Source organism: Rhinolophus sinicus, chromosome 1 (assembly GCF_057876585.1).
Source record: "Rhinolophus sinicus isolate RSI-liver-muscle chromosome 1, RSI-T2T, whole genome shotgun sequence".
NCBI lineage: Eukaryota > Metazoa > Chordata > Mammalia > Chiroptera > Rhinolophidae > Rhinolophus > Rhinolophus sinicus.
Genome location: NC_142501.1, coordinates 87,573,529 through 87,588,584, shown reverse-complemented (window position 1 = coordinate 87,588,584; position 15,056 = coordinate 87,573,529). Strand labels below are relative to the sequence as shown.

General features: G+C 42.8%; 1 protein-coding gene across 3 annotated transcripts in view; it reads right to left on the bottom strand.

Moving 5' to 3' along the window:
• PLXNC1 (plexin C1) overlaps positions 1-15,056 on the bottom strand; it is a 140,965-nt gene that overhangs the window by 42,903 nt on the left and 83,006 nt on the right. For all 3 annotated transcript variants that reach the window (XM_019710302.3, XM_074325267.2, XM_074325266.2), the window contains 7 exons: positions 12,654-12,741; positions 9,384-9,587; positions 9,084-9,269; positions 6,790-6,892; positions 3,862-3,963; positions 3,445-3,548; positions 37-75 (listed from right to left, as the gene is read on the bottom strand). In XM_019710302.3, the coding sequence (XP_019565861.3) occupies positions 37-75; positions 3,445-3,548; positions 3,862-3,963; positions 6,790-6,892; positions 9,084-9,269; positions 9,384-9,587; positions 12,654-12,741 (826 nt within the window). The remainder of the gene's footprint in view (positions 1-36; positions 76-3,444; positions 3,549-3,861; positions 3,964-6,789; positions 6,893-9,083; positions 9,270-9,383; positions 9,588-12,653; positions 12,742-15,056) is intronic.

Here is a 15,056-nt window from a genome sequence, read left to right as displayed (position 1 = left end):
TGAAAGTCAGGCTAAAATGAAAACTTATAGACTTACATGCATATCCTCAGTGAAGATGTGTGTGAAGCCACCTGACTGAGAGGAAGGAGACACTTTTGTTATTCATAACATCCAAAGGAAATGAATAGTGTTTTTTGTTAAAATACCCAAGTCCGTTTTAATAAAGTAGAGATACTATTTGCTAACCTGAAGAGCCCCTGGGCTTATGCTCACTGCATAGCCTCTAAATACTTAATAAATAATTACTCAGCTCTCAAGAAACACCAGTGAATTCTGAAAGCCTCCAAGAAGAATAATTATCCTTGCATCAGCCCCCTTTTTGGTAGATGAAGGCATCTCACACTTTAAAAGCACTGACTCACAGTAAAAGAAGTGGTGGTTAAAGAAGGTTATGCAAATGTGCAGACCACTCCTCAGCCCTTCACCTTCTAAGCATAAAAACTGAATAGTGTTGTAAGTTTTTACAAGCCTTAGCTGAGTGGTATCAACTGTCTCAATGCACAGCGCTATTCCATTCCGCGTGGACTGGGGTGACTAAAAGCTAGAATCTGGAACCAAACGACTTGGGTTCCAGGCCTGGTCTCATCACATTCTGGTCACACCACTTGTGACAAGTGTTTTTACCTCTCGGTACCTAACTCTTCACCTGCAAAATGGGGATAATACTGATTCCCACCGCATGGGCTTGGTGTGAAAATAAAATGAATCAATGCACAGTAAGTTCTCCATGTCAGCTGTTGTGATTGTTGTTACCACTACTTTACGGCAGACTGGACCACAACGCTGCTATCCTGCTGGTGTCTACAAATATTCTGTGTGCTGCTATGCTGCGTAGCGCCTGGACGTAAACTTGTAAATCTGAGTTTTCATTTCTAATGTGTCATAAATCTTATTGGAATGGAATGACTAAATTTTAAAAGCATGCTGAGTAACACTTTAAATGAGTCAATAGAATGAAAAATAAACACAAACGTTCATGTTTACTCTTTCTTTTTAGGGGGGAGAGGTAATAACTGAAACTTTAGGTTATTTGTATATCTTATTAAAGTAAATTTCTCATGCAGAGAATTTTTGCTTTATAGTTTTAAATTTGTTAGCCTAAGCAAGAAGACCTCAACTCTTATGATCATACTTTCCCCTAGTAATAAGCAGAAAAATCAGACCCTGACTTTGCATTTTCTGTTTCCTAATATTTTTCTGGTGAACCAACTTTAAGTAGATAGGCAATTTAAACAGACTGACTCTTGATCTCAAATTGGGAAATGTCACCATGGCTCCTCTAACACTTCTTCTTCCTTTCATTCAAATTTCCTTTTTCTGCTCCTAGAAGATGCTGTGCTTCCCCTTAGTTCTTCTACCTTCAGCAAAATGAAGCCGTCAATATAATGAAAAAGCAAGGCTTTCAGAGCCAAAACCAATCGGCAAGGCAAAGAACCAGGAAGTGGTCACGTCTTAGCCTCTGCAAACCTACAATTTCCTCTGGGTTTTGCCTGTTGTTGTTTGGTAGGTATTCACCACCCCAAACTCACTCTACCACCCAACCTCCAGGCCTAGCGGTGAGGACTCCTGATCCCTCAGTAAAGGACCTAACAGAGGACTTACCTGCAGCCTAGCCTGCATTTCAACTGGCATAGTTCTAATAGAATATGTTCCCATGTCCTCTGTATCTTTCCTTAATTATTATAAACTCAATGTTAACTCAGGTCTTCTCGATAGGGTTCTGATAAATTTATGCTTGTTTTTCCTGGTTCTACTCCTTTAATGACTCCTTCTGACTTCAGTTTATATGGCTTTCTCAGTTGCCTTTCAAAATTACACCTAACCCTGAATTAAATCAGTTTGGCTTCTTGCAAGTTTCTCTTTTCTCCTAAGATAATACAGCAGTTGTTCCTGGGATTTTTAAAAAACATTCCGCAACAGTGTTCTTTTGCACTCGTCATTCCATCTCGCTCTGATTACTGAATTTAGAAGATAGGAAAATTTCTTTTTCAGGCCACAGATTACTCTCTGCAGCACTCAAGGGCAACCATTAACTGTAAAAGCCCACGCAGTACTCATGTTGATGCTAGAAATCTGTTATTTTATTGCTATTAAATTCTTAATGGGAGTCTCAGATAGCGGGAACTAGGCCTCGTGACGCCACCTTTGCTGAGGCTCTGCGCCCCGTCATCCTGAGTCAGGGACTTCAGCTCCCTTCCCTACACGGTGTTCTGCTATAGAAACCGAGGAGGTGGCAAATGGCAAGTCTTGGTGCCTGGTACTCTTGGAGGATAAGTTAAAAAAAATACTTTGCAAGTGCAAAAAGCTATTTATAGCCTTCTTGATTTGCAGCACTAAGGCTCGGACAAAAACATATGGTGGGTGTTTTCTGGCGGTATCTCAACCTCCAGACACAACATCACGTATCATGGTGTCCACTTCTAGAATCAGAGAGAAACTAGGAATTGCTTACTGCATGGGTCTGAGTTTCTGAACTCTAGGCTTCTGGCCAAATGCAGCTGAGAAGCTTCTGGAAGGTGATACAAGCTCTCTTTTGTTTGGCCTGGGGAGATTTCAGGCTTTGCTTAGGAGTCTAGATTTAAACATGGTAATTGGTGTCAATGTGTTCTAGAGATTGGGCCTCTCTGTAGTCACCAGTTCTGGACAAAAAAGGTAATATGGCAGGGCTGGGGTGTTGGGACGTGGAGCTGATGATACAAGAATGAGTGTACCTCACCAAAGATTGGCAGGGTAAACGAAGAAGGCTGAGTGAGTGGGTGAGAAAATGGAGGTGTTAGAACATAAGTGAGACCGAAAACCCAAAGGGTTAAGTAGACTATTCCTTGGAGACCTAGAACAAATCCATCATTTCGTGCAGCTATTTCTACTAAATGAGGATGATTTGAACTGATTAGCTAAAGAGTAACTATGGAAGAGCACCACAAAAACTCTACATTGCTAAAAATGGCTGTTACCAACTCAAATTCTACACATGTCTTTTTTGCTCCCTCTCAGCCAGTGGTACTTTCCATTTCCGATTGAGAAGTAATAGTGAATAATCTAGTAGCTGCAATGTAAGTCATGCAGATAAACACAACAAATTGGCCAGCCCACAATTTATTGATTTTTAAATAAACAAGCTTGCTTCCCAGCTACAAATTCAGTTCTAAACTGGTGGTGAAATAAAGCAAATATCATCATTCTGAACGTCTGTCCCTCCTAGGTTTTTGTTACTGGACAAAGAGTAAATTGCCAGTGACCCATCACTGCTTTACACCCTAATCAATCCAATTAATAATTATCCTCCTCCCTGCTCTGCCATTATTTTGTACCAAGCACATTATTTTGTACCAAGCACATTATCTACAGCTGCCTTAGGAGCAAACACAGGTTTTAACAATAGCAACAAGCACCTTCATTATTATTCAAGACTCAACCTTAGGAATATGATCAATGCTCTTTTACCTCGGGGAAGAAAGTTCTCAGAGCAAAATGTTTGTAGTCAAGGAAGGGAACAGTTCCAAAACTATCAACCACATCCAATTTATCCATCTGCAGCTCAGCAAAGCCTGCAAAACAGAATCCCAAGAGCAATATTTTAACTCAACAAACAATGGATAAGATCTTCTGCTGTTTTGTCTAACACTGAGTATGACCTTGGTTTTCATTAAAGAAGAAACAATAGATAATTACTTGGTTGGCTGCAGAGAAGAGCTGAAATAAAACACAAAGTCAGGCCCAGACCCTGCTGTTCAGTTATCTTCTATTATACAAACACTTCTCATTACTGCAGCCGTCTCCATGTAAGGGTAAAAAAAAAGAAAGAAAGAAAAAGACAATAAAAAAAGGTTGTTTTCTGACAAATAAAACTTTGGAGCCTACCATCACGTATCTCTTTCCGGAGCTCGCTCTCCAGGAGCTCCAGCTGTTGGCTCTGTTTGCGACTTAGCTCCTTCGATTTATGCCTGGTCACCCCCACAGCCACTGAGGAGACAAGAGATCTAGCATCAGATTGACATGCTAACTTAAAAAACAAAAAGAAAACTGAAAATCAACCGTTGCAGAGAGAGAGAATAGCATTTAAGAGGTGGAATTTATAAAAAGGAAAATTCCCTCCGAGGGATCACTCTGAAGAGGAAGATGCTGAAAGTAACCCCTACAACACAAAACCCCACGCATCTTAAAAATGAAAACTAAATCAAATAACCTTCACTGGTAACCAAAGATCCCAGTTGGCTGGAAAGTAATGAAAAAAGCCAAGTTTCCCAACAGCCAGAGGTCACTTACATTGTTCCACTTTTATTTATTTATTTATTTATTTTTAATGTTTCTATCCTGGAGAAATAAAGTTGAGCTACAAATGCAGAAAGAAACCCCAGTTCCACGCTTAGCTATATAAGCCAAACTTGTAGAGCTCAAATGGGGTGACATGATGAGTGGTCCACAATGAAACCCTGTATCTGGATATTGCTTCTTTCTCTACTTCATCTTGCTTCTAATTGTGCTGTAGAGGCAGTAAACCAAACAGGTTCAGTGCTGGGGTGCCCACTCTGCCATTTACTGGCTGTGTGACCTCAGGTAAGTCCCTTAGCATCTCTGTGCCTGGCTGCCTGATCTAAGTGCCTACCTCATGGTGATATTAAGAGGATTACAGGAAGTAACTCACAGAAAGTAGTCAGAATATTTTTTTTTAAAAGAATACTCAACAATTGTCAACTATCACTATTTTATTCTATAAAGATTTTGTTCCTTTAATAGACATTTCATGATAAAAGGACCCTGCTACCGGTAGATGTGAATGATGCTGGAGGAAACAAAATTAAATACAGTTCTTCCCTGGACCACTTTGTAAAGTGAAGTCCTAACCATAATATGCATTGTACATCTTCCAGAAGGGGCAGGGTATGCAGTGATTCCCAAATTTACTTGATCACAGAACCCCTTTTCCCAGGAGTATTACTTGGGACTACTGTTCCAGTCTGCGGTTTGGGCAAGACTGGCCCATTGCATGTAAAGGGAGCTACTGGGCCACATCCACAAAGCAGTGAGTGTGTCATGGCTGAAATCTCCAGGGGAAGCCACAGGCAGGATGTTTTGCAGGTGGCAGGCCTCGGCCAGGTGTGTTGAGTGTTTTCACTGGTGATGTGATTGATGGACTGAGGAGTTCACTTACTCCAGCTGCTGATGACACATGCCTCCCTGGAATCATGGGAAGGAGGGGATGAGAATTTCAAAGGACTCTGCAGATTCCAATGAAGCCAAAAGCAATATGTCAAATTGAGCCCACTTCACCTTAAAGAGCACAAGCAGTCTCTATAAAAAAAAGTGAAGGGGCAGGCAGAGAGAGGTCACAGGTTTCTAGTGAGCCACAAAGTGGACGTGAATTTAGGGTGAGGCTGTTATATCTACAGCAGCTTAGTATCAGCGGATTCTCAAAATGTAGCCCAGCATTTAGAATTTACAAGAAATCTTCTTACTTGAAGCCTGTACCAGCCAGGACTTTATTAAAATATCAAGCTCAATTCTGGATTCCAGATACATAACGGGGGTAGACAACTTAGAGAGAGCAGACAAAAATACCTGAAATGATCATCAACAAGGCAAAACAGAGTCTCTGCAAAATTAGTTCATTCCATTAGGCCAGTTAATCATACACATCAATCTTTCCTTCACTGGATTGGGAACCACCCAAGATAAAGGCCTAGGCTCATCTTCTGTAGCTCCAGAGACTGGCATGGTCATAAGCAACATAACAGCTGCTCAATAAACACAAGGTAATTGGATGCAGAGATGGATGAGTGAATGTGTAAGGAAGCGAGTATCTGGAAGGAAACATTGGCCACGATAAACAGAAAACCTTAGGAAGGCAATGCCTGTGTTCAATCAAGGAAGATGAAGTGCTACATTAGTTGTGGAGAAGAATTCTTTTTTCTAAGAAAACAAGAGGAAACAGTTAAAATGAAAAGCAGCTCAGCACTAGAGGTCACAAACTGAATGGCTCTGGTACCAGGTACACAAATGTGTTAAGTGACCTGGGTGAGACAATAGGGAGTGGTGAAGACTGCGGCAAAACCCCACTGAACTTATGCCCTCTTGCAAGTGGTCCTCAGCTCCAGCAAACTGATGCTACTGGAAAATGGGGATCCAATGACCTGGAGCTTTCAAATTTTCAAGAGGTATGTAAAACTGCGAATTGTCTAATTAAAAAATATTGTCAACTACTTCCAAGTTTTAAAAAATGCTGTGTGGGCCAAATGAAACACATTGGTGGGCCCCACTCAGCCAGTGAGCAACAACCATGGGATAGCTGTGTCTGGATGAGCCTTGGAATGTTTTACTAGATGGCACAGATCACACTTCTAAAATATAGTTCTGCCAGGAAAAGCAGGGCTGGGGTGGGAGTGAGGAGCAGGATGGCAGAATGAGGTGGCAGGATGATATGACCACCACCTGGGAGTACAAAATCCCAGGTAAGAAGGCAGTAAGAGGTGACCAGGTCATGGGAGTCCAAAATCTCAGAAGAATTCTGAGGGAATCAATGGGACATCTGTCATCACAATTCAAAGTGTCCGGGAAGCAATGTGGATTCGAGTTCTCAAACACTGAGATACTGTCTTTGTAATCCAGCCTTTTATTCATAAAGCACCCTAAAAATGTTTAGAAAGCCCTCATCGTGTACCTATTATTTCTGTCCCAAAGTTTTACTTCGGGTTTTCATCCATTAATAAATCAGTGAAAGCCGGAAGTCGGCCGGCCTGAGGAGAGTCCCCAGGGAATCATTTCTCTGACAAAATTAAACAGGGCACTTACCAAAAATGACAATCACTAGCAAGATGGGAAGGCCAATCAGATAATACAAAGTGGAAACAACGGATTCCTGCTTGACGTACAGCTCCAAGTTTCCCAGTTTGACCTGATGGGACAGAGTGTCATTAGACCCAGTCAAGTTCAGTACCATATCCATCTATACAATTTTCTCCCCCAAATGGTTTTCCCCAAGATAGAAAAGAGGTGGCAAGCTAGGTAGGATATCTGAGATCAAGTCCCATCTCTGGGACAGTTTAGTTATGTGACTTTGAGCCAACGAAGAACATTCACTGTATCTTGGTTTCCAGATTTGTCAATTGAGATGTGCTGGACTAGACCTAGAGATTTTAAACCTTGGTCCCCTTTGCCCTGGGGGTTTAGAGGTGGTAACCTGAGGGGGAGAAGCCCCTTACCCCTTGACTAAGGAAGCAACTCTTCTACGTCTTACACCTCTTGGCAGGCCTATTTTGAGTGAAGCATTCTGTGGCAAAAAACAGTTTGGCAATGCTACCTGGATGGTCCCTGAGGGCCTTTTCCCATTTTAGTTTTTGGCTATAAAAATTTTGTAAAGCTTGTAAAGGGGAAACTCTATATCAAGCCTTCTTTTTGCATCGACACACACATGACTATTAAGGCACATTTCCATCCCAGGAGCCATGGCCACCCCGATGGAGGCGACTGAGCAAAGTGGCCAGAGCACAGATTCTGGACCCAGGGAGCCCAGGTCTCAAATCCCAGCTTTGCCACCGGCTCTCCTTACCAGCTGTGGCAGCTTGAGATCGTTACTCAACCATCCAGTCCTCCCTTTCCTGGTCTTTAAAGTGTCATAGAGCCTCTGTAGAGCTGTCGTGAAGACTAAATGTGCTGTATCATTTAAGTACACGGCTCACAGCACTGCTGCTCAAAAAACTCTTTAGTGCCTTCCCAGAACTCAAAGCCAAGGCCTCCCGATGGCCATGGCCGACAAGATCCTAGTAATCTGTCAGCTCTCCCCACTCCCATCACTAACTCTCCCTCTCCCTCCGAATACTCTCCCTTGTTCCCTCCACTCCAGCCACACCTGCCTCCTTGTGGCTCCTCAAACGCAGCAGGCAGACTTCCCACTCAGGCCCTTGCAGGTTCCTGCCCCCGAGCACTCTGCTCCACGGTCGCCCACAGCTCATTCCCGCATTCTCCTTGAGGTCCTCAGGCCAACGGCATCTTTACAGGGAGACCATTTCTGCCCACTGGCTCCTACCCCTCCTTGCTTCATTGTTCTCCATCGCAGATCACCATCTAACATACTTTTCATTCATTTTCTTTGCTTTGTATCTTTAAGCAATCACCATAAATGCAGGTATTTTTTGCCTATTTTCTTCTCTGCTCTGTCCCCACCACAGTGGAGGTGCGCAGGAGCTATTTCATGAATAATGAAGAATGCCAGCATTTGCTCTTCTCAGCTAACTGGACATGCGGGGAGCGGCTGTTATTGATTTGATAATGATTATTGCCATCTTTACGATATAACAGATGGCCCAAGGGGGGCTTGGCGAAGCTCAGTGACTTATCTAAGGCCACACAGCTATTAACTGGCGCAGCTGGGACATGAACACATTTTTGTTTCGCCTTCTAGTCTCATGCTCTTTTTTCTTGTCCTTTATCCAGTTATTTATGACTATAGATCATAAAGCATTTTTTTTTCGGGATAGACTTGCACAGCCTCATATGGCATGAACACTATAAAGGGAGGCTTCTAATATGTTTCCCTTCCCCCTGGCCTCACATCTTTATTGGGGGACATAAATATACCAGTGCTGAGACCCTCACACATGCCTGGGAAAAGATTCATCGCAGCGAATACGACTTCATGGTGGACGAAGCAGCCCACCAGCCATAGATTATCCCGTGTCCATGAGACCAAACGTTCCTCTGATGTGAAGAGGCCCCGTTTGGGGTTTCTGCTAAGCCATGTCACCTTGGATTTGGGAAAACAAGGACAGCTCATTCATCAAGGGGTCTAGAGATTCTGCTGGCAGATGCTACAGTCTCAACGTATGGCTAGAACAAAAGCTGTAAGACTCATTAATATTATAGACAATGTTATGTTCAATGTTCTGACGTCGAATAGACTCATGATGGATTCTGGCAGCTACCTAGACGAGTTTTGCTTGGGCTTACAATACGGGCTTTGTGTATCTTCTACTTATAGTGAAGAAGATCTAAAGTTCTAAGACAGATTCCATTCTGGCTTCTGGTTTAGCCACGGAATTCCCCCCGCAAAGGGTAAAACTAACAGGGAGAGTTGTCAGGTGACTTACTCGAACTTTCTGGGAAGAGGAGGCAATGCTATTTGCAGTTCTGATGCCTTTAATTTTGCAGAGGATGGTGGTGAGATCTTGATTTCTAGTAATGTTTTCAAAGTTGCAATTTAATTGCTTATTTTCTCCGTGGAAGAGAGTAATTTCAATGTCTTTCTGGGAAATGTTGAAGTTATCATTTTCTTTCTGGAAAGAACAAAGCGAAGACGAAGAAATCAGGACGCACGTAGAAACTCACAAACATAAGCACACCTTTCCAGGCAAGGGGGGCACAGCCCACATGAAGAAAGGAAAACATACTAGAATTTTTACTTCCAATTCTGTGTCCACCTCAGGGTCAACCCGATACCCTGTAAATTTGGGGTCTTCCAGATACTGCAGGATTCCACAATCCAAGTAGGTCTCTTGAACTCTCAGCTTCACAGTGACATTCGTTCGCACTTTTGAACTCTTTAAACTGGGGGCTAAGAAGCTGCAGTTAGTCGCCATACAATATTCAGAGACCTGAGGGAGAAGAAAAGCACATTTAACAGCTTCGTTAATGAATTCCAGCTCTGGGATTTAAGAACACAGTGACCCAGGCAACTGACCTTCTTTCTGCTTCTGTTTTCTCACCTGTAAAATGGACTAGCAATACTGCCTACCTCAGAGCTGAACTAAACCTACATGAAATGAAATTCGATCGTGGCTCATTAAATTATATGAGGGCTACATTAAATGAGATTATCCATGAAAAAAATGCTTAGCATCGTGACTAGCACACAGTAGAAGCTCAACAAATGCTAGCTATTATTATTACCATTAATGACAATGAAAACGGCCAGAAGGTATGCAATGGTAAAAAATGGTACACAGAAAGAAGTAGGCTAGAGAAAGGGAAAGACTTTGCACCAACGGGCCTGTGTGTCCTCCAAGTCATCAAGACCGAGTCCCGAAAAACTCCAGGAAGGGGGAACAGGAATTCTCACCGGGGCAGCTGCTGGCCTGCAAGAAGCTGGCTAAGTCATTCTTGGTTGGAGAACCCTTCTGCAGCACTTTAGCAGAAATCACTAACCACAAGGAAGAAAAGGCTTTGGAAGCCTAACAGAAAAGAGGGGGAAACCAAGGTAAAAGGGACAGTGTGACCCTCGTGAAATGAAGGGCATGAATACTAGAAACAATGCAGAAAGTATGGCCCACATTACAGAAATATTGTCATTTTCAGGCATGCAAATGCCTGAAAGGAGCTGGGAAAGGGAGGTTGACAAATGTTTTAAAGAACAATAAAACTTACGAAAAGAAATTGGTCAGGTCGGGAGTTTTCCTTTTTTATGTACTTTCTAATAATGGAGTATAAAAAGGAGGGTAGCAAGAGGCAATCGGTGGGAAAATGTGATGCAGAGGGCTGAGATTTGAACTAGCAAAACCTCCTTCCCTCTTAACACCTTTCCAAACGACAGCCCCGAGTCTCTCGTTCACATCTTGATACTATGATGAAAACTACCAACCCCACTTCTCGTGGCTGTGACCCCAGCAGGCCAGCTTCTTATTAGAGAAGTTTTCTGGAAAGATTACCAGTGACAGGGTCACCCTGGCCTCATTATTCTCAACTCGGTTTCCACACTAGTGACTAGCTCCCACTACTGGAAATGTTTGCCCGCTAGTTTCCAGGCAACTGCTTGGCCACCATCACTGGCCATCTTACTTGCTTTCACTCCTTAAAATGAAGCGACTCTGCAAGATTCCATGCTAGGCGATCTTCTCTTCTTCCTCTGTGCTCTCCTTCCCACAAAGTTGTTCCAATTCTCCCTCTTAGGACAACTTTAGAAAGGTGATGCAATCATCTCCAGCTCCACACTCTCCCCAGCACACTAGACCTGCCCTACTGACAACAGCCTCGTGGACGGCTCAGCCAGGGGCCCTACTCACATCCCAAACACGTCTGGACTTTGCGTCAGTATTCTCATTGGTCTCCCGGCACTTTTTTCAGTTATTGCTTCTCCAAACTGTCTCACGCACGCTTGCCAAAATAACCATCATAACGGGTACCTATACTTATGTCATTTCCTGCTTAAAAATCTTCAATTCTCCCCCTTACCTACAGACGTATGGGCAAAGTTTTCATTCTAGCGCTCTCTCACAGCCCAACAGGTTCCCAGACATCGTCTTGCTCATTCCTGACCCTTCCAGGTTCTAGCTGAGCACGACTGACATATTCCCATCACAGGCCAGGGAGTAACCTGCCCGAGTCCTCTGCACTGAAATTGCCTCCCTGCTCCCTCCCACCCATCCTGTTCTGCCCATCCTGCTCCACTCCGCAGACATTCGTAATGCCATCCATATTTAATTTCCCCTTCATGTAGAAATACACTTATGGGGTTTCTGAGCTGGAAGGGAATCAGAGGACCTAGATTTTGAGGACATTCTGTGCTTTCAACTTTCAATCCCAGTGGAGATTTGCTCTCTTTCTCCTTGAAGGCAATGTGACTATCTTATTTGTCTTTTCCCTGAACCAACTAAAGTGTGTTGCCCTAGTAGATGCACAATAAATCCTACTTGACCTAGAAACAGCAGTGGGAAGGGAGAGCAAGTCCACTTACAAATTTAGGCAAAGCCTCTTGTCAGAGGGTCAGTCTATGCAAACAATTCAATGGGACGTGTTCCCATCACGGAGATGTGGCATGACACCAGATACAATGTGAGGCTTGGAACTGGCCCTGAAGTGCGTCAGTAGGTGGACATGTAAATGACAAGGTTGTAAGGATGACTTAGGAAGGCCTCCTGTACCTAGGCCTGAACCCACACTGGTCCCAAGCGGGGCTAGGTCTGTGGTGAACCTGTCAGCTCTGACAGGAAGTGGTGAGGCTGGGCCCAGGAGACGCTGCTACCTTCAAATCTCATTAAAGAAGGAGAGAAAGGGGGAGGGTCAATGGGGGGAGCATTCAGGAAGAGTTCAGAAGTGCACTCAGAGGCCCCAACCTGTATCTGAAATCCAACATTTCCTGGCACGAGACCTGTGACTCACTCCTATTGGTGTAATAACTGGCCAAGGGGTGGGCACTATACCACTGTGTGGGGAGATGAAAGGCAAGAAGAGACTAGGTCAGAAGGAAGGGATCAAATTGGGTCAAACAGACGATGGCAAGAGAAGAAGCCTATGACAAGATCTCGGGGACTTTAGTGGGTCACCGAACCTCTGAACAGCAGTTGTCTCTGCAGTGGGAACGCCACCTCCTTTTCACAGAAGTGCGGTTCTTCTTTACCTCACATCTTCACCACTCACAAGGCATTTTCACACATAGTCATAAACATTGTCTCATTAAAGTGACTTGCCATAAATCACACATGGAAGAAATGGCAGGTCTTCTATACCAAGGGAATTCCTCTTTCCTCAATGCCACAACTTGAAATACTCAACTACAAGTATAAGGTCTTACTATTTCCATTACAGCACAGATGGTATATATCATGCAACAGGTAAAGGCATATAATATCACAAAGACACAGAAATAAACGATATCCCCCAACATATGTGTGATAAAAACAAAATCATCCTTGAAAATAACTATTACAAAGCAGCCGAAGACTTACATTTATGTTTCCTTTTAACTCATGTGAAATGATTAGGTTGTCAATTACATCAAAATTTCTCCCCAGGATGGTTATGTTTTGACCACCACTGCAAGGACAAAAACAACAATAGGAGTTTCATAATAAACACATAGGCATTTTACATTTATGAACAAAGCTATCAATTTATTCACACTTAATATTAAACTCATTTATGCTTGAGAGCAAATTAACAAATTTTAATTTCAAACGCAGAACAATTTTAGAAGTCTTTTATTGATACTGGCTAAAATGTCATAGTTTTTAAAATACGTAAATATAAAAATTCACATTGGCTCCTCTTGTAACTTGTAGGAAAATGCCCAAATTATTTTGCAGAATTTTGAGTTTTGTTGTGTCACGTTGCCACATATAATATCATCAACTGTACCTTGAAAAGGTTTCACTAAACAGAATTTTGTTTGCTGCTTAATCCATATGAAGATCCTTCAATATAACAATTTTCAAAATCAAACTCCCAACCTACCAATTATACTTTATTTAGGGAGGCAGGCAGGCAAGCCTTTGGGCAAGGCAAAATTACAAATGATGTTAAAAGTATATATTCCTATTTGGTGAACATATAAATAACAGCTACGTTCTCTCTATCCAGAACCAAGCCAAATGATCTCACACATCCTCAGCACATAATCTCATATAAGCAAAGTGGTCATAAATGTGAAATAAACAGCTGTCCACAGCTCTGGCTGCTCTTGCACCCTCATTCGTGTAGGTCACTAGACACTCATTCCAGGGGACAGAAGCCTGGATATGTCAGCGGAGACCATGATGACGGGACCAGGATGTGGGCACCAGCAGGCCAACGTGTGTAGCACAGGAGAATGACATTGAGCCTTGAACCCTCCAGCCACCAGGAGGAAGGGCTGAGTTGGCGTCGTGCCAGACTGTCACCATCACTAGAAAGCTAGGCCACGCTCTTGCCCAGGAGTCACTGCAAGACACAGACTCTGAATATCACCATCAGCTGGATATTGACATGCCTCTTATTTCATGGCAAAGCAGAACACTGGTGTCTTAGAGAGCAGCACCCTGGGCCAGACTGCCTGGGAGTCTGGGCAAGTAATTTGAACACTCCATGCCTCAGTTTCCTCATCTGCAAAAGGGGTCACTCCCAAGAGCCCTTACGCTTGTGAGAGTTAACTGAGTCAACACATATAGCACACTAGGCATGTGGGGAGTGCCACATCCATGTTTGCCTTCATTTAGAGGAAGGTCACTAGTCCTATTTAAATAGGACTAGTCCCTCAAATTATTCAAAACAGCTTATTCTAAAGGTTATAAAATTATTAGACCCAGAGCCATGTTAGAGCCTTAGGTCAGAAATTTCCATTTTCCTCATGCGACTGTTATGGGTGGAATTGCTGAAGTCCTAAACTCCAGTACCTCAGAATGTGACTGTATTGGGAGATAGGGACTTTAAAGAGGTAATTAAGGTTAATAAGGTTTATTGGGGTAGGCCCAAATCCAATACGACTGGTATCCTTATAAAAAGAGGAGGTTAGGACAGAGATAGGTACGGGGCGGGGGGGGTGGGGGAGGCGGGTGAAGACACAGGAGGAGAAGGCCACCTACAAGCCAATGAGAGAGGCCTCAGAAGAAAACAACCCTGACAGCACCTTGATCTTGGACTTCTAGCTTCCAGAACTTTGATGACATAAATATCTGTTACTTAAGCCACCTAGTCTGTGGTACCTTGCTATGCCAGCCCGAGCAGCCTAAGGCATCCACCTCTCACTTAATCCTAAATAAGAATATCAGAAGTGATTTTTTTCCCCTTTTTTTGTTTTCTTTATCTTTCTTTTTTAAAACAAAGCTTCATCTGTACTTTCATCTAGATAGTACTTTGAAACTTAGTTTCTTGCCGTGTTAGGTGAAGAAAGTATCTTTAGGATTATATTCCAAAATCTGAATGTGTGTCTAAATTCAACTAGGGAGAGAATGTCTTTTTTCCTGATATATTGGAGTCATCCGGAAGAGTTTATTTTAGAATTTCCATCTCTCTCTTAGGGAGTATCTTTGAAGTGTAGATACTACTTTCCATTTAGATAGCTCCCCATAGTCCCTCAGATTATTCAAAACAGCTTACTCTAAAGGTTATAAAATTATAAAATGAAAGATGTAAGAAAGGAGAGGCTTGGCGTCGTGGGCAGGAGGGAGACATAGTGAAGAGGGCTGTGTGTTTGTACCAGAAACCTAGGCCAAGAATAGTTACTACAATTGAACAAATATTTTAAAAGGTGAAAGATTTATATGATCTGAAGAGAAAGCAGGGTATGAACAAACATCTTAGCTGTAAGTTTTCAGGTAGCCACGGCTAAGAGTAAAACAGGATATGCTCATTGCGTTCACCTTGACAATAGGAAG